General features: G+C 47.5%; 1 protein-coding gene across 1 annotated transcript in view; it reads left to right on the top strand.

The window, feature by feature from the left end:
• NUMA1 (nuclear mitotic apparatus protein 1) overlaps positions 1-18481 on the top strand; it is a 34930-nt gene that overhangs the window by 8356 nt on the left and 8093 nt on the right. The window contains exons 2-13 of the mRNA XM_006885723.1: positions 1595-1680; positions 7151-7230; positions 8252-8334; positions 8871-8951; positions 10011-10098; positions 11308-11431; positions 11875-12032; positions 12206-12323; positions 12413-12530; positions 12951-13091; positions 14540-14662; positions 14748-18083. Of these exons, the coding sequence (XP_006885785.1) occupies positions 1595-1680; positions 7151-7230; positions 8252-8334; positions 8871-8951; positions 10011-10098; positions 11308-11431; positions 11875-12032; positions 12206-12323; positions 12413-12530; positions 12951-13091; positions 14540-14662; positions 14748-18083 (4536 nt within the window). The remainder of the gene's footprint in view (positions 1-1594; positions 1681-7150; positions 7231-8251; positions 8335-8870; positions 8952-10010; positions 10099-11307; positions 11432-11874; positions 12033-12205; positions 12324-12412; positions 12531-12950; positions 13092-14539; positions 14663-14747; positions 18084-18481) is intronic.

Below are 18481 nucleotides of genomic sequence, written 5' to 3'. Positions count from 1 at the left end.
TGTATGCAGGAAAGATCATTCAGGAGGCTGGGCTTTATGAGGAGGAATTTGGCATCAGGATTGGAGGAAGACTAATCCAGAATCTGCATTATGCAGATTACACAACCTTGCTGCTGAAACTGAGGAAGACCTCAGTGAAACATTTGGTGCAGAAAGTCAAGAACTCCAATATGGATTTAAACTCAACATCTAGAAGACAATGTTTCTCACCACTGGACTAATTGGCAGCACTATAGTAGATGGAGAAGAGACTGAGATTGTTAACAATTTCCATTTGCTCATCAGATCCACAATCAATACTCTTGGAACTAGCAGTCAGGAAATTAAAAGACAAATTGCACTGGGAAAATCTGCTGTCAGGGACCTCTCCAGAGAACTGAGATTCAATAATGTCAGTCTAGAAACTAAGGTGCACCTGAACCAGGCCATGATTTTTGCAATTACTTGCTATGTGTCAAAGAGTTTGACAGTGACTAAAGATGATAGAAGAAGAGTAGATAACTTTGAGTTGTGATGCAGAAGAGTCTTGAACATACCATGGACCACCAAGAAAACAAATAGGTCTTTCTTGGAGAGAGCGAAACCAAGTTTCTCCTCGGAGGTTAGGATTTTGAAGCTCTGTCTCATACTTTATACACATGGCTAGGAGGGACCGATCCTTGGAGAAGGGACATCGTGCTCAGAAGGGTGGAGGGACAGTGCAGGAGAGGAAGACCCTGGATGAGATGGAGTGACAGTAACTGGAGTAATGGGGATAGGTGTATCAGAGTCAGACTGGCTCAGGATAGGGCAGGCTTCAGAGCTGTTGTACATAGGGTTGCTACGAATGAGAGGCTATTCGACGACACATCAGAATGACAACAATAATTGCTACAGGACTAGACCAGTACATTTTTGTCCCACAGAATGATAGGTGGATTCCGGATGCCAACTTTAGGTTAGGAGCCACATTACTTAATACATCCTTGTTGTTGTTGTGTACTGTCGAGTTGGAACCAATCCTTAGCAGGATGCAGTTAATTGCATGGAATGGAAGGAGATTGCCCATCCTTCTCCCATGGAGCAGCTGGTGGCCTCGAACTGCATGTCTTCTGGATTACAGCGTAACTTCTTGCCACTAGGCCACCAGAGCTCCTTACAGAACCTAATTATATCTTTGGGAGCCTAGTAGGTAAAGAGTTATGTGCTGCCAACACAAAGGTTAAGTGGTTTGAATCCACCATCTGCTCCTTGGGAGAAAGATGAGTATTATACTCCCTTGCGATTTATAGCCTCTAATTTACTAGTGGATTAAACAGTGATGAATTTTTGAGAATGTTAGAATATCTTAGAAGAATTTAAGCTCTTCCTTACTTTAAGCCAAAGGAAGGACTCTGCTGGTAGCATTTCAAGGGGCTGCTATTGAAGAATGTAATCTTTACAAATGGGGTGCAGGAGCAGACTTTTTAGGAAACTGAAATCCTGGCACCATCTGGTTCATCATTCTTGTAGCCTAAACTGTGGGTATTGATAATATGCTGAAAATTGTCCACATCCGGGGAAGGCATTTCTAGTACAGTAATTACTTGACCAAACTCTTCCCTTTGCCTCACAGGTGAACAGCCTGCGCATGGCGGACCCTGTGGAGACTGTGCTGCAGCTCCAGGACTGCAGCGTCTTCTTGAAGATCATTGACAGCATGTGAGTAAATATACGTGCCCTTCTCCAGCCTCGGGGCTTCATACTGGAGTGGGAACTGTATTTATTCCCTTTCTTTGGTCACAATTATGTCCAGAAAACACGGGCAGGACGGGGAGGTCCCATGCCATTGGAGTCTAGCGATGAGACCACATTAAGCTGAGCCTTTGACAATGGAAGAGGCTAGTGCTTCCTCACTCTTGAACAGAGAAGCCTCCCGGTCTTTGTGCTTTGCTGTTCCAGAACCTGCTCCCTTTCCTGACTTTGCAGTGTCCTACAGCTAGCTGCCCCTCACTCATCACTATCATACGGTCCTTCTTTTTGCAACCTATGGGGTCAGGAGAGAAAAAGGGAAGATCTTAACATTTGAGGAAAAGAATCTTCTGTGGTTAGAGCCGACTTCAAATTATAGCAGCCCTGTATGAGAGGGTAGAACTGCTCCACAGTGTTTTCTAGGCTGTTGTCTTTCTAGGACTAGGGTACCAGATCTTTCTCCTGCAGGCCAGTACTTAGGTTGATCTGCTCATCTTTCAGTTGGCACTCAAGCACTTAACCAGTGTGGCACCAGAGGTCCTTAAGTAGCACCTGGAAAGATTACACCCCAGAAGTCTTGTATTTTTTTTTTCTCTCTATTGTTATAACCTAAATTCAGAGAGAACAAGTTCTAGCTGTTCAGGCTTCTTCCCATCAGTTTTCACAAAGTGTATTGCTGTGGGGGTGGATTAGACTAACGATTCAGTTGAACCCAGGTACCGCTATCTTTGACTTTCTTCTTTTTCTGATTATTTACCTTCATATATTTCAGAAAGCATCTTCACTCTTAGCTTATTTAAAGTGCTCAGTATATTCATTTTCCTGGCAAGAGTTTTTCTTGTTTACAGTCTTGCCAACACTATACTGGATACTATTGTAGACTCTCCCAATTTTCCCATGGTAACATTTGTGGAACATTCCTTTTTGAACAGTGCCCATTCCCTTGATGTCCACAATATAGTTTTTATTATAAATACTCATGTATGTGTCCAAATGAACAACTTCATGTTTTCCAGAAAGCACTAGGGAATATTACCTTGGAGAGATGGCCAGTTTGTTTTCAGACCACCAGAATAAAGAAAGTACTTCAGTAGGCAAATCACATGAATGTTTTGGTTACCTGATACGTATACAAGTTTATACTGTAACATAGTGTGTGGAGTTTGCATAGCATTATGAAAAAGCGTGAAATATTGTGATAATTAGCAAAATGTGGCATAGGGACAAAGTGAAGAGTTGGGAAAAGGGTGCTGAGCACAGGGGTGCCACAAACTTTCAATTTGGTTGGTGTTTTTAGTTTTTTAAAATGCTGTTTTCTGTGAGGTAAAGTAAAGCACAACACTAGGTGGACCTGTAGCGATGCCTCTCTTTTTCCCTTTGTGTTCATCATTTTGGTGAATTACTGCAAGGTGACAATTCTAAATGAAAAGCCAATGAAGTTTTAATGTTTGCTGAATGAATGTATGAAGGTGTAGCTAGTATTCTCCATCAGCAGTTTAGGAAGCCAGGTACCCCACATTGGGTGGTTTCCATAGTATCTGTTGAAATCGGGATTGTAGAATTTTTGTAAAGCCCTTAGGACCATGCTACTGTAGTGCATCTGAAACAGGGACTCTGAAAGAAATCACTGTTCTTGTTTTGGTACCAAAGCTTGTTGCAATTGAGTTGTTCCTGACTTGTGTCAAACCTGTGTGGACAGAATAGCCTGTGCACCATAGCATTGGCAAGGCCTGGGCCTATAGAAACAGGCGTTTTTTCTGAGAAGCTTCTGCATGGTTTCAAATGGCCAGCTTTCCAGTTACCAGTTGAACGCTTAACCACAACCAAGAGACTTTTGGTTCAGGCACTACCATTTTCTCTCCTAGTTACCATGCAGGATATCTTTGCATCCAGTCTTTTGTTGGTACTAATTCCTTATCAAGGAGCTTTGGGGCCTAGTGGTAAGAAGCTGCGCTGCAATCCAAAAGCATGTGGTTTGAGTCCACCAGCTGCTTCGCAGGAGAAAGATGGGCAGCCTCCTCCTGTGCAATTAAACTGCCTCTGAAAACCTGCTGAAGGGTCAGCTGTGGGTTGGTTCTAACTTGATGTACACAACAATTCCTAATCACCATCCTTCTCTCTACCCCCTTTCCCCCATTCGGTCCCCCGGAAGGAAGTCTATGTGTGTTGGAGGTATAGCTATTAAAATTCCAAGTTAACCTTGATCTCCATCTCAGATCTACGACAGTGCTGACCATCTTCCTTTGGGAATGGAAAACAGGTTCTTGGTTATTGTGTTCTGGTTGCTGCCTTTCTAGTGCAGTTACTTGTGCTGACTTAAAGCAGATGCTTAGTTCCCACCTAAAGAGAGTGGGCGATAGCAGAGTGTGTGGACAGACAGAAGCCACGGGAGTTGGGTAGGACTTGCTCCTTGGCTGTTGACCTTCTCTGTGGGAAAATTCACTGGTGAGACAAGTTTCCCTTTCTATTTGAGTAGACTGAAGTGGAAGGGCAGCCCATTTCTTGTCAGTAGATGGTATAGTTCAGTGGAGGCAGTGAATCAGAAAAACCTAATGTTAGCGTTTGTCTTACTGACATGGATTTGGGCTATCATCAGTAAAGTTTCTTTCTGCATTCAGAAAGCCCACATGTACTGCGTACCTACTATGTCCTTAGCTTTCTGCCAAGTACAAAGTGATCAATTATAAATGATTAAGTTTTATCTGTGAATTCATAGCAGTTCCCTAGAGAGATGGTAAAGGTAGCAGCACTAGTTATGGATGATTATCAAAGATGAGACTTAAATATAGTCTTGAAGGATAGACTGGATTTCTTTCAGACAAGCATGTCTCATGGAGCATTACTTACACCAGACACTTGGTGGAAAAAGAGGTTTTGTGATCAAATAGGTGTGTTGTTGTTGTTATTACGTGCCATTGAGTCACCTGTGACTCATAGCAACCATATGTACAGTAGCTCTAACTCTGACCTATCCTGAGCCAGTCCCACTGACTCTGACACACTCCATCACCCCAGTTACTGTGTCAGCCCATCTTATGCAAGGTCTTCCTCCCCTTCTCTGTTCCTCCACCCTTCCAAGCATGATGTCCTTCTCCAAGGACCCGTTCCTCCTGGCCATGTGCCCAAAGTATGTGAGACAGAGCTTTAAAATTCTAGCCTCTAAGGAGAAACTTGGTTTCACCCTTTCCAAAGATAAACCAACTTATTTTCTTGGCCGTCCATGATATGTTCAAGACTCTTCTTCAGCACCACAACTCAAAAGGCATCGATTCTTCTTCTGTCATCCTTTGTCATTTTCCAGCTTTCTTATGCATAGCAAGTAATTTCAAAGACCATGGCCTGAATTGGGCACACCGTCATCTCTAGACGGACAGCATTGCTATTTAGCACTTTGGAGAGGTCTCTGTCAGCACGCTCCCCCCGTGCAATTTGTCTTTTGATTTCCTGACTGCTAGTGCCAAGACTATGAACTTTGCTAAATGTTGATAGTTATAGAATGGCTTCAGGCTTTTTGTTCATAAGGTCACTGTGAGTGTGCTCAACTCAATGACAGTCAAGAATAACAATGCCAAGAGTGTTGATTGTGGAGTCAAGCAAGCTAAAATTGTTAGCAACCTCAATCTTCTCTCCATCTATCATGGTGCTGCCAGTTGGCCCTGTGGTGAGAATTTTTGTTGTCTTGATGTTAAGCTTCAATCCATATTGAAGACTATAGTCCTTGACCTTCTGCAGTAAGCGCTTCAGGTCTTCTTCAGTTTCAGCAAGCAGGGTTTTATCATCTTTCTAACGCAGGTTGTTGATCAGTCTTCCTCCAATCCTGATGCCACGTTCCTCCTCATAAAGTCCAGCCTCCTGAATGATCTGAAAACATGCTGGAGGATCACCTATGCCTCAGTTCTGACTTAATGGTACACAACACAACGTACAAATAGGTTTAAGAAGTATTTTATCTTGTTCTTTAGAAAATGCTTGATTGGGTTTTTAACTGTGCTTTTCTTAAACATTTAAGGTGAGAATCCTCTCCTCTCTACATCTGTATTTAATGGTCTCAAACAAACTAATTAAAAAAAAAATCCACATCCACTGCTCTTAAGTTAATTTCAACTCATGGTGATCCTCCATTGGGTTTTTAAGATAGTAAATTCTTAGAGGAGGAGATTGCTTAGTTTTCTCTCATGAAGCCATTAGGGGATTAGAACCACTTAGCTTTTGGTTAGCAGCCTAATACATGATGGGCTATACCACCAAGGCTCCTTGGACTCCTTTGATTAATGGACTAAGATTAATTCTGCAGTACCTGAAGGGAGCACTGGTGGCCTAGTTATAAAGAGTTTCACTGTCAACCTGAAGGCAAATTATTTGACTCCACCAGCTATACAGGAGAAAGATGGGCAATCTTCCCCTGTGCAATTTACAGCCTCTGAAAACTCATCAGAGGATCAGCTCTAAGTCAGTTCTGACTCAACAGCATATAACAATGTCACACTTAAATTCTGCTGTAAACTGAGGGAAGGAAGGATGGGGTTGTTCTAGGTTGTGGGTGAATAGGGAATGTGGATCATTTGGAAATCCTTGAAAAATATTTCGTGGATGCTTTGTAGATCAGCCATGCAAAAAGCTGCTTGTGGGGAGTTCGGCTTGGAAGCAGCTTTCTAATTGTGTGGGAGATGGGGAGGTACTCACTTAGATTGAATGCTGCTTGTGCTGGGCAGGTTGTCTTTAGCCACAGGATAGTCTAGAGCCTGCCTTGTACTCCCAAGAGTTGGAAGGAACCTAGAAATTCAGATTCTGAGGACTAGCCCCTTTTAATCAGTATTTCCAACCATAGACTAAACAGAAAGTCAGGTCTTGGTGGCTTTCTATTTGAAGTAAAAATAACTCACCTCTGAAAATGAAACTGTGGGAGGGTCCAGGTGTTAAGTCCCAGGCTGTGTGAGAGCTCCCCCTGTAGGTTCTCTCCTTTTCCTCACTTTGCACTTTGTCGTACAGTAGCTGCTGACCAAGACTTTAGCTAACATAACCTTCAACTTAGTGTGTGTTGGGCTTTGCTCTGTTACTTCAAAGCCTTCTCTCTTTCCATTTTTCCCTTGTCATATTTCCTATATTTTTCTAGATTTTCTGACCTTTTGCAGTTGAACTGTTAGAGATTGTCTGACTTGGCTTCCCATTAATTTGTGCTGCCTCTTTCTTCTCTCGGTGCCCTTCCCACAAAGATTTCTCATAAGTAGGGTGACAGAGTGCTATTTTTTTCTAGAAAAATCTCATGCCTCAAATCTCCACATGTCACCCACCACACAATTGCATCTGAATAAACAGTGTCTTGGCTTCTTCTCTGTATCCCAGAGCTAGTCCTGAAGGAAGGCGGTGGTAATATGGAATGCAGCAGCAAGGAAGGGCAGATTGCTTAGTGATCTGATTTTAACATTTTCTCTCTTTCTAGCCGTGGCACTGAAGAAGGGCAGCATGTCATAAAGAAGTCTGTAGCAGAGAGATTGGACTTTGTGTGCACTTTTCTGCAGAGTAAGCACCTTTCTTCCCTAGTTGGCACGGGGTACTTCCTCAGCTCCTGGGACTCGGAGTCCAGCAGCATCATTCACAGGTGTCTTGAGAAAAGGTCTACGTTTCCTTTGTCTTCAGCATAGAGCTGCAGTAACTGCTAGGTCAGGTAATACCTACACCAGCCAAGCATGAGGAGTCCCTTCAGAGCCAAAGTAGTCAATCCCAGAGGTCTAGCTAGAGCCAGAGAATTTGCTTCAAAACTTATCTCCTTAGATTCCTATTTCCGTCCTCTCTGAGGAAGAAGAAATGGAAGGATATTTTTTTCCCTCATAAGAACAGTTTTCAATATAACTTTACCTCAGTTGCTTGGACAACAGATGCAGAAGCAAAGATAGATTTAGATTCAGTTCTTGGCCATTACTGAAGATCACAATTACTCTTAGCTTTGTTGAGAACACGTATAAAGCTTCTACGACAACACTAGAAGCAGCCTTGAGCTTCAGATTCCTCACTTTTAACATGGTAAGCTTATCTACCATTTCTCTTTTTTTTTTTTTTTAAAGCAGGGTTCAGATCTTTTTATCTACCATTTCTACCTCAAGAGATTTCTAGGAAAGGCGGTAATATAATTACATATAGTATTAGTAATTGGGCCCATATCCTAAGATAGCCCAAGGGCCAGGTGTCTCCCAAGTTTCCTGGTCTGACTCCACTGCAGATCTTCTTTGGGACAAGATTCTAGGTTGACCTGGAATCTCTAGGTTCCTTCTCTGTTGTGCTAAGTTGGAGTTAATGAGCACAGTACTGTAACCCGAAGTTGCTGTGAGTGCCCAGCCTGCTTTGTCTCTGAACTATCCTTCTAGCCGTTAGATTGTCTAAGGTAGACTTCAGATGGAGAATTATGTTGAGAAAGATGGGACACGGGACTATGGAGGCCCACATCTCATAACTGTGTGCGGGGCAGCACTGGTCCTCGACTCTCAGGCAAGTTTCTGAATTTGTCTTGCAGATGCTCAGTCTCTTTGTATTACTGTCATTACAGAAAATCGAAAACGTCCCTCTTCTTCAGAATGCCTGGTATCTGTGCAGAAATTGATGGAAGAGTCAGAGTTGGAAATGGCCAAGGTATCTTTGGGGTATTAGATTGATGGCGTGGAAGGATGGTCCTAAGGGACCTGTAGGGAAGTCTCTTAACCAGGAGGGAGATTTTGTGTGCTTGATTTCTTGGACTCTTGGAGGAAGACCTTAGAGAATTCTAGGAGACTTAGGACATTAGTTTACTAGACATTATCATGCATCTTAAGAGGTATCTGGTGGGAATCAGGCTGCACATTGACTTGGAATTCCCCCCACCTTTGAAGTTCAGTCAGCTTCATTCTCTGCTGTTTCCAGGTGATAGTTTATAGAGGATGCCTTGAGTTTATAACCAGGGTTCCATAATTTCAGGAATGGAACCATGCAGGAACCCTAGCACTTGGCTTTGTGTGCCTTGGGTGTCAGGTCCTCAGTAAAGAGTTTCTGGTACTGTTAAGGGCGGTGGCCTCAGGCTGCTTTGTTGTAAGAGTCACTGGAAGAGTCTCCTTCAAAGCCCACTGAACAGCTCAGAGGAGGATCACTATAGGCACAGCCGGCTCAGTGATTGCCTCCTGTTTGGCTTCTAGATAATTATGCTGCTCCTGTACCATTTCACCATGAGCTCCAAAAGCCTCAGGGACTGGGACCAATTTGAATACAAGATTCAGGTAAGCCCTGTGCCTCCACCCCACCTAGCAAGCCTAGCTTATGCCTTACCGCATCCCATTTGAATTTTTTTTTAAAGCTCATATTGTTTCATTTTAAAATTATGATTAGAGTAATAACATTCATTATGGAAAATCTGGAAAACATTACAAAGTCCAAAGAAGGAAATAGCAGTTGCCAATAATCTCATTCCCAGAGATTTTTGCTAAATTCTTAAAGGCTATATGTCCAAGTCCTTTTAATATGGCATATTTACTCACTATTATGTTTACACGATATATAAAAATTGTTCCTTTTTCTGGGGGGGTGGCACATGTGAATATATATACACTCATTTGTATATATAGTCTATTCTGTCCTTCCCTCTAGTAGGAGAAATTAGTAAAAAAGTGACAATCCAGCTCAAATTAATTGCCATCCTGTGGTTTTTAAATACCAAGGAATTGGAATACCAGCTTCATTACAGATAATATTAACATGGTTTCTGGAAGCCATCTGCCAGGTGGGCTATTGTTGGCTTTGCTTCCTTTGTCAACAACTGTCCTTTATTTCCAGAGCAGAAACTGGCTGGGTCCAGGGTAATAACCCAGGTGATTGATCTGGGCTGTGTCCAGAGAGCTGTGGTCTGTCAATATGGTAGAAATGTTGTGCCATCTGTGTACACTGACAAAAATATTAAAGAAATAAGGGACAACAGAGTTGGCCAGGAAGATCAGACCAGCATAGTAGCTTTGGAACTTAGGCAGTAAAAGATTGTACAGTTTAATAAGCTTTGCATGAGCCCCTGAAGTGTTTTCATAGAAACAATCAGGGTAATCCAGAATTCCCAAGTATGTTCCCCTGTTGGCTTGTTGATCTTCCTTGTAATCAGGAGTGAAGTCAGTTGGGAGCTTGTTTGACTTTGAGTCCACAGGGGAATGTTCCTGGTGGGGCAGTGGTTTCAGAATCCGAAAGGAAGAATGGGATCTGGTAGGCTCCAGGGCTAGAAATGCCAGGCTGGAGCTGTCCATCAGGTACTTCTGGAACTGGACCTGATGGTCTTATCTCTCTCTGTGGCTCAGGTTGAGTTAGCTGTCATTCTCAAATTCGTGTTGGACCTTGAGGATGGGCTAAACCTTACTGAAGACCTAGAGAGCTTCTTACAGAAAGGTGAGTAAGGACATGCTCCTGAGGCTCCCTTCATCCAGGAGCCTGAGCAGCCGACATGCGGGGAGGGGTTGTTCCTGCTCCTGACGCCAGGCTGTGTGATGCTCGGGAAGTGCGTAGGGGGTAGGAGATTTCTCCTGAGGAGCTCGTTCCGACACCACTAACAAGTACTGATGACTGATCATCTTTTAGGTTATCCTTGACTTCTCCTCCACTTTTTAGTTTAATTTTTGAAACACTACTCTAGGCTTGGGAACCTTAAGTGCACAGGCTGTCTGTGAAGTGTTTCCTCCCCTCATGGGGCTGTGTCTAGATGAGAAGGCAGAAGCCTAAGTTAACAGTTAAGTGTGATGGGGAATGTAAATGCTAGAACAGAATGGTGCCTAGTGTCTCAGTGCCTGGGTGAGAAGTATAGTAAGAAGGTTAGAGTCCTGCCTGTCATCCAGGTATCATGGAGGGAGGCCCAGAATGTTAGGAATAGGTATAAGCAAATTATCCTGTAGCCATTGAATTTGTTTCTCAAATTCAGGGTCCTTCTGAGACCTGCAGGTGGAGGGAAGTGTTGGAGTGCATGAGGTTGCTCTGGGCCAGAACCAGGTTTTTGAAAATCATTGTGTGTGAGTGCTGTCTCTGAAGCCATGGACACTGACAGAGACAAGGAGGCCCAGTCAGAACTCTGGGAAGCACTGACATTTCAAGGGGAGGTAGAGGACAGAAGATAAAATAAGGAAAACCATTTGAGTGGTGGTTACAGAGGTAGGGGATCCTGTGAAAGTAGTCATGGGAACTAAAGCCAGGGGCCGTTTTGAGAAAGGGTATGTTGGTGGCAAGAGATTTCAGCATGGGAGGATTTAGAAAGGAAGCCTGTGACTTCGAGGTGAGAGGTTGTCGGAGAGCAGAAGGTGGTCTTGTCTTGGGGCTCTCAAATTGCCGCTGCTGTGTTAGCTTGGTCCACATTGGAACCTCCTCTATGGTACTCAATACTGGTTATCTGTGGACAGGACATCACTCAGTTTGGCTTAGGGACACTCCTAGATAAACCCAGGCACCAGACTTCAGGTTCTGCCCAGTGGCTGTACACTATAGAGTTTATATGTAGGAGTTTTTGGATTCATCTCCATTACATTGATTTTAAATTGAATAAAGGTACAAATCTCTTCAGTCTCTTGGGAATTGTTCTGTGAGTGGTTTGTCCATGTGTTTCCCCACCAGCTCCTGGCCCATCCACATGTTCCAGCACCGTCTCTGACAAGCCCTCCCCACCCAGCCACCAGACCAAAAAGGAGATTCGCTTTGTAGAACTACAGAACGTTGCCTCCTCTTCCAGTGGGAACAAGTATGTGCGGACCATCTCCTAAAATAAATTTGGTGTCCAGTTTTCATATCCTTACAGCCTAGAGGCTGACAGTTCCTCATTTCACCTTTAGTAAATGGAGGAATTGGTTGGGATCTGTTTGAGATAGAAGGCTGTCTGCAAAGGCAATTACTGTTTCTGAAATACACTTTGTCCTTAGGGACAGCATTGAAGTCCCTCTCCTCAGAGCAGTCCTGCAGAGATAAGGAGAAATTTTTTTTTCCTCCCACAGAAAATTTAAGGCTTAGAAAAGGGAAAAACAGTTCCTCAAGGTCATGCCACAAGTCCTGACACAGTGTTGCAAAGAGCCCAGCCAGTGTGTGGCCACAGACCCCACTCCTCCCACCATTCCTGGTTCTTGCCTGTTGCTTCAGCCCTCAAGTTTCAAGCTCTGACCATGACTTCTGGGTCACCTCTTTCCTCAGCTTCCTTGTAGGATCTCCCGCCTCCCCCATGGGCGACATCCTGCATACCCCACAATTCCAAGTGAGACGGCTGAAGAAGCAGCTTGCAGATGAGAGAAACAATAGGGACGAGCTGGAGCTGGAGCTGGCCGAGAACCGCAAGCTGCTCACCGAGAAAGGTAGGTGCCTGGTACCTGGCTTTCTGGATTTGCCTATCATGTTGTCCTGGGCAGTCAGACCTACTGGTAGGTACACTCTGTCCTTGCCCCTTAGATTATATGCCTTATTCCTCCTCCCCTTCACCCGCTTAGCTCTATGCTCATTCTTATCCCCTTTCCGCCAACCCTGGCAGACACACAGCTAGCGCTGATGCAGCAACGCATTGACCGCTTGGCTCTGCTCAATGAGAAGCAGGCAGCCAGCCCACCAGAGCCCAGGGAGCTGGAAGAGCTACGTGGCAAGAATGAGAGGTAGAGCCTTCCTCCTGCCTTCAGCTCCCAGCCCCTGCTTGCACCTGGCAGTGGGCCACGCTCTTCTCACTGCTTCCCTCCCCCATAAGCCTCACTATGCGGCTGCATGACACACTGAAGCAGTGCCAAGACCTGAAGACAGAAAAGAGCCAGATGGATCGCAAGATCAGCCAGCTTTCTGAAGAAAATGGGGATCTTTCCTTTAAGGTGAGTGGTAGAGGGCCTAGTCTCCAACAGGGAAGCCCCCCTCAGGGCTGAGTGGATCTGAAAGGCTTCCCAGGAGAAAACCAATAAGAGGATCTCTCCTGAGACCCTGCATATTTTACCGCTTTCTTTGTCCTGTAAATGTGTCTGTTAAGTGCTCAGAACCTGGCAGTGTTTCATTCTGTTGTACATAGGGTTGCTCCGAGTTGGATCTGACTTGACAGCACCTAACAGTAACAAACATCAAGTGCCTTGGGTAGGATACTGGACTATTACCCTTAAAGATGTGATTGGTTGTGATTGGCTTAAGGAGGGTTGAAAGGCTAGTTGGAGGCTGTCAGCTCCTGGAGACCAGGAAGCAGATCGACAGTAATGGTGCCAGTTTGACCCTGTATAATGGGAATTCTCATCTGTCTGTCTCAGCTGCGGGAGTTTGCCAGTCACTTACAGCAACTACAGGGCGCCCTCAACGAGCTGACTGAGGAGCATGGCAAGGCCACCCGCGAGTGGGGAGAGAAGCAGGCCCATTTTGAGAAGGAGCTCAGCACAGCACTGCAAGACAAGGTAACACTGGGCTTCGAGGGAGTCATGGCCGCGTTCGTGGCCATAAGTTCAAAGCGAAATTCACTCTCTTGTGTCTTTGGTAACTAAGTGAACTTCTCAAGGTTTAGTGGTGTACTGTAAAGCAAAGTGTGTGGGCTTATGTCCGGAACACCCAAGTTTGGATTTTATTTTGTTATTTACAAGCTGTAGATCTTAGACAATTTACTCAGTCTCTGTAGACATCATTTTCCCCTAAATGGAAGTCATACTAAGAGTAACTGCTTTATCTACTCTCTCTCTTTTTTTAAAAAATACATTAATGTGTGGTTTGGGTGACATTTTATAGCAACTTATACTTTATGACATAAATTACAGTGTTCTCAGTGTGCCAGCATCTTCCCAGGTCCTCTCTGGTCCTTCTCTCCATCTCCCACCTTCTCTGTCCCATCCTGCCTTCTTTTTGGGGAGGAGGGACACGTGCTGCCCTTTGGTGTCAGGTGGCTGATTACTGGAGTACTGTCCTCATAAGTGTCATTGTTTACTTTATAGGCCTGTCTATTGTTTGGCTGAAAAGTGATCTCCGGGAGTGGGTTCAGTTCCAGGTTTGAAGGGTAGCTGCATTCTCAATTATTGTGAGATAATTCATATAAAACTTAACATATTGTGTGGCCTAAAAAGAAGCATTCAGTGAATTAGCTATTACAGATGTTACTCTTTAGACCCAACTCTGCTGCTTATTAACAATGTAGCACTTGGGCAAAGGCCCTTAACATCTGAGCTTTACTGCCTTGTTCTGTGAAAGGGAATAGTAAATAGCTACTTCTCGGATTTGTAATTTGGATTAGAAAGCAGAGGTGCCCCAGCACAGGGCCTGGCCTCTGGAGTATGTGTCTGGAACAGTGGTGGGAAGTGGGTGTGGGGTGCTGCTCTTGGCATCGATGCCTAGAGAATCAGGGAATATTTTTGATTGTTGGATAATCCAGGAGCCAGTATTTATCAGAGGAGGACTATGTTGTTGTTGTGTGCCGTTAAGTTGAAGCCAACCCATAGCTGACCCTCCAGCCGGTTTCCTGAGGGAGTAAAGTACACAAGAAGATGCCCATCCTTCTCCTGAAGGGCAGCTGGTGGATTAGAAATGTGTGCATCTGAGATCGCAGCGCAGCGTCTTACCTCTAGGCCCCCGGGCAGAGCACATTGGGAGGGCTATAGTGTAAGGAACGTTGGAAGTAAAATCTGTACCCTTGAAGTAGTAGTTCATGTTATAACTTAATTCAGCTCTGGAGTAGGGTTAGAGAGTCAGATCCCCCGTATCCCAGGTCTGTGGTTTTGAATTCTTTTATAGGCTGAGGCAAAAAGAGGTTTTGATCACAAGCAGATAGTCACCTGCCCATGAGAGCTGTGTGGTCATCCTGTGTCGACTCCCCTTCTCTGTTCACATGAGTTCACATGAGTGTCTTGTTTACTCCCAGAAATACCTTGAAGAGAAGAATGAAATCCTTCAAGGAAAACTTTCCCAACTGGAAGAACACTCCACCCAGCTCCAGGAGAACCCACCACAGGAAAAGGGCGAGGTGCTGGGTGATGTCTTGCAGGTAAGAATGCTGGGGGTGGGTGGCCTCAGGCTCAGCACAGTGGTAAGGATTCCTGCTCATCTTATTTGTCTCTTTGTCTTACCAGCTGGAAGCCCTGAAACAAGAGGCAGCCACTCTTGCCACAAACTGTGCCCAGCTCCAAGCCAAGGTGCAGGAACTGGAGACTGAGCAGAGCCAGCAAGAAGCGCAGCTGCTTGCAGAGCGGGGCCGCTTTGAAGAAGAAAAGCAGCAGCTGGCTGGCCTGATAGCTGGCCTGCAGAGCTCTATCTCCAATCTCAACCAGGCTAAGGAAGACCAGGAGAAGGCCTCAAAGACTCAGAATGCCCAGCTGACTGCTCAGGTGGCCAGTCTGACTTCTGAGATCAGTACACTCAATGCTACCCTCCAGCAGCAGGACCAAGAACTGACTGGCCTGAAGCAGCAGGCAGAAAAGGAGCGGGCCCAGCTAACCCAGATACTCCAACAGCACGAACAGGCCTCCCAGGACCTCCGCCACCAGGTGGAGCAGTTGAGCAGCAGTCTAAAGCAGAAGGAACAGCAGTTGGAGGAAGTAGTCCAAGAGCAGATGGCAAATAGGAAGGATCACGCCCAACAACTGGCCACTGTTGCCAAGGAGCGAGAGGCTTCCTTAAGAGAGAGGGACACTGCTCTCCAGCAGCTGGAGGCACTGCAGAAGGAGAAGGCTGCCAAACTAGAGAGGCTACAACAACAGCTTCAGGCTGCAAATGAAGCCCGGGACAGTGCCCAGGCCTCGGTGACACAAGCCCAGCAGGAAAAGGCAGATCTGAGCAGAAAGGTTGAGGAACTGCATGCCCGCGTTGAGGCAGCGCACCGGGAAGAGCAGGAAGCCCAGGCCCGGCTCACAGAGCTGGAGACCCAGCTGAGATCTGAACAGCAAAAAGCCACTGAGAGAGAGGGCATAGCCCAGGAGAATGACCAACTCCAGGAGAAGCTCCAGGCCCTGGAGGAGTCCTTGAAGGCCACCAGAGGCAGCCTAGAGGAGGAGAAACGCCGGGCTGCTGATGCCCAGGAGGAGCAACTGCGTTGTATTGCTGAGCTGGAGGCACAGACCCGAAGCCTGGCAGAACAGCAGAAGCAGGAGCAGAAACAGCTGGAAGAAGAGAAGTGTGGGCGCAAAGGACTGGAGACCCAATTACAGAAGCTTGAAGAAGCCCACCAGGCAGAAACAGAAGCCCTGCGGCGAGAGCTGTCTGAGGCCATCACCTCCCAGCGCAGGGGCCAGAGTGAGAATGAGCAGCTGGCCAAGGAGGTAGCAACCTGGCGTGAGCGCTGTGAGGAGAGCCAGCGAGAGGAGGCACAGCGTGGTGCCACGCTGCAGGAACAGCTGGTAGCCTTGAAGGATGAGTGTGAGAAGGCTCGCCAGGAGCTGCAGGAGGCAAAGGAGAAGGTGTCGGAGATAGAGGCCCACAGTGAGCTCCAGATAAGCCGGCAGCAGAATGAGCTCACTCAGCTCCGTGCCAGCCTGGCTGCAGCCCACCAACAGGTCCAGGAGAAGGAGGTCGGGGCCCAGAAGCTTGCTGACGACCTCTCCACGCTTCAGGAGAAAATGGCTGCCACCAGGAAGAAAGTGGCCCGTCTGGAAGCGCTGGTCTGCAAGTCGGGAGAGCAGCCGGAAGTAGGCTCCCTTGAGCACCCCAAGGCTGAGTGTGTGGAAGAACAGCAGGTGTGCAGCCCCCAGGCCACGCTGCAGGCCATGGAGCAGGAGGCAGAGCGGATGGTTAGTGAGCTAGAAAGGCTGCAGGCGGTGATGATGGAGAGCCAGGGCCGGCAGCAGGAGGAGCTTGGGAAGCAGGAGGAGGAAGTGGCACGGCTGACCCAAGAGCGGAGCCAGGCCCAGGCCGACCTGGCCTCCGAGAAGGCGGCCAAGGCCGAGCTGGAGATGCAGCTGCAGAATGCCCTCAATGAACAGCGTGTGGAGTTTGCAGCCGTGCAGGAGGCTCTGGCGCAGGCCGTGAAAGAGAAGGAAGGGAAGGATCAAGAACTGGCCAAGTTACGTAGTCAGGAGGCGGCCTTGAAAACAGAGCTGGGGGAGCTTCAACAAGACTTCAAACAGCTGAAGGAACACCTGGCCAAGAAGGAGGAGGAGTACCAAGAGTCTGTCAAAACAGCCAGCGGAGAAGATGTTTCTGGAAAGACAGAACCCTCAGGGGCAGAGCTGGAGGCTCTGCGTACAGAAGTGTCCAGTCTGGAGCAGCAGTGCCAGCAGCATAAGGAGGCGGCCTCACGTCTGGAACAGAGCCTGGAGGCCGAGCAGGCCTCTCGCAAAGAGCAGGACAGTGCTCTGGACACACTGAAGGGCCAGTTAGAGGAGAAAGCCCAGGAGCTGGGGCGCAGTCAGGATGCCTTAGCTTTGGCCCAAAGGGAACTTGCCACCCACCGTTCCAAGGCCCAAGACCACAGCAAGGCTGAGGAAGAGTGGAAGGCCCAGGTGGCCCGGGGCCAGCAGGAGTCTGAAAGAAAAAACAGCCTCATCAGCAGTTTGGAGGAGGAGGTGTCCATCTTGAATCGCCAGGTCCTGGAAAAGGAGGGTGAGAGCAAGGAGTTGAAGCGTCTGGTGATAGCCGAGTCGGAGAAGAGCCAGAAGCTGGAGGAGCGGCTGCGGATGCTTCAGGCAGAGACAGCCAGCAGCAGCGCCCGTGCAGCTGAGCGCAGCACCGCCCTGCGTGAGGAGGTGCAGAGCCTCCGGGATGAGGCGGAGAAGCAGCGTGTGGCTTCAGAAAGCCTGCGGCAGGAGCTGGCATCGCAGGCAGAGCGTGCGGAGGAGCTGGGTCAGGAGCTGAAGACATGGCAGGAGAAGTTCTTCCAGAAGGAGCAGGCCCTCTCTGCGCTGCAGCTTGAGCACACCAGCACGCAGGCCGCAGTGAACGAGCTGCTGCCAGTCAAACACCTGTGCCAGCAGCTCCAGGCCGAGCAGGCTGCTGCTGAAAAGCGCCACCGAGAGGAGCTGGAGCAGAGTAAGCAGGCAGCTGGTGGGCTGCGGGCCGAGCTGATGCGGGCCCAGCGGGATCTCGGGGAGCTGGGACCCCTGCGGCAGAAGGTGGCAGAGCAAGAGCGAGCAACCCAGCAGCTGCGGGCGGAGAAGGCCAGCTATGCCGAGCAGCTGAGCATGCTGAAGAAGGCCCACGGCCTGCTGGCCGAGGAGAACCGGGGCCTGGGGGAGCGGGCCAATCTTGGCCGGCAGTTCCTGGAAGTGGAGCTGGATCAGGCACGAGAGAAGTACATCCAGGAGCTGGCAGCTGTGCGAGCCGATGCAGAGGCCCGCCTGACAGAGGTGAGGCAGGAAGCACAGAACACTGCCCGGGAGCTGGAGGTGATGGCTGCCAAGTACGAGGGAGCCAAGGTCAAGGTCCTGGAGGAGAGGCAGCGATTCCAGGAGGAGAGGCAGAAACTCACTGCCCAGGTAAGGTGCCCAGCCCCTGCCCCACACCCAGAGAGCAGATCTGACAGATGGGACCCAGACCTCTGGCTCCATTGTTGCCTTTGAGATAGTTAAAAGCCTTCCCCTCAATCACTAACTGTATGGCACAGAATGAGTAGTGTTGAAGTCTGTTGTCCATGTTGTCTTCAAGGGGAAAACACCACAACTCTTCTTTTCCCTGCTCTGGAGGCTTTGTCTTTGGGGAGTTAGGCTGTGAGGGTCATTTGCTCTCTCCAAAGGCACACCTGTGAGGAGGTGCACCTGTCTGGGAGGCCACTGGGGACTCAAATGAGCCAAAGTGGTATTTTTGAAATTATGAGATGTCCAGTGCCATGGGAGCAAGGATCAGAGGTCAGCTGGGCAGCCAGGCCAGTCCTCTT

This window comes from Elephantulus edwardii, unplaced genomic scaffold (assembly GCF_000299155.1).
Source record: "Elephantulus edwardii isolate Elephantulus edwardi_28Jun2011 unplaced genomic scaffold, EleEdw1.0 scaffold00044, whole genome shotgun sequence".
Lineage (NCBI taxonomy): Eukaryota > Metazoa > Chordata > Mammalia > Macroscelidea > Macroscelididae > Elephantulus > Elephantulus edwardii.
This window is presented reverse-complemented; position numbering and strand designations above follow the sequence as displayed.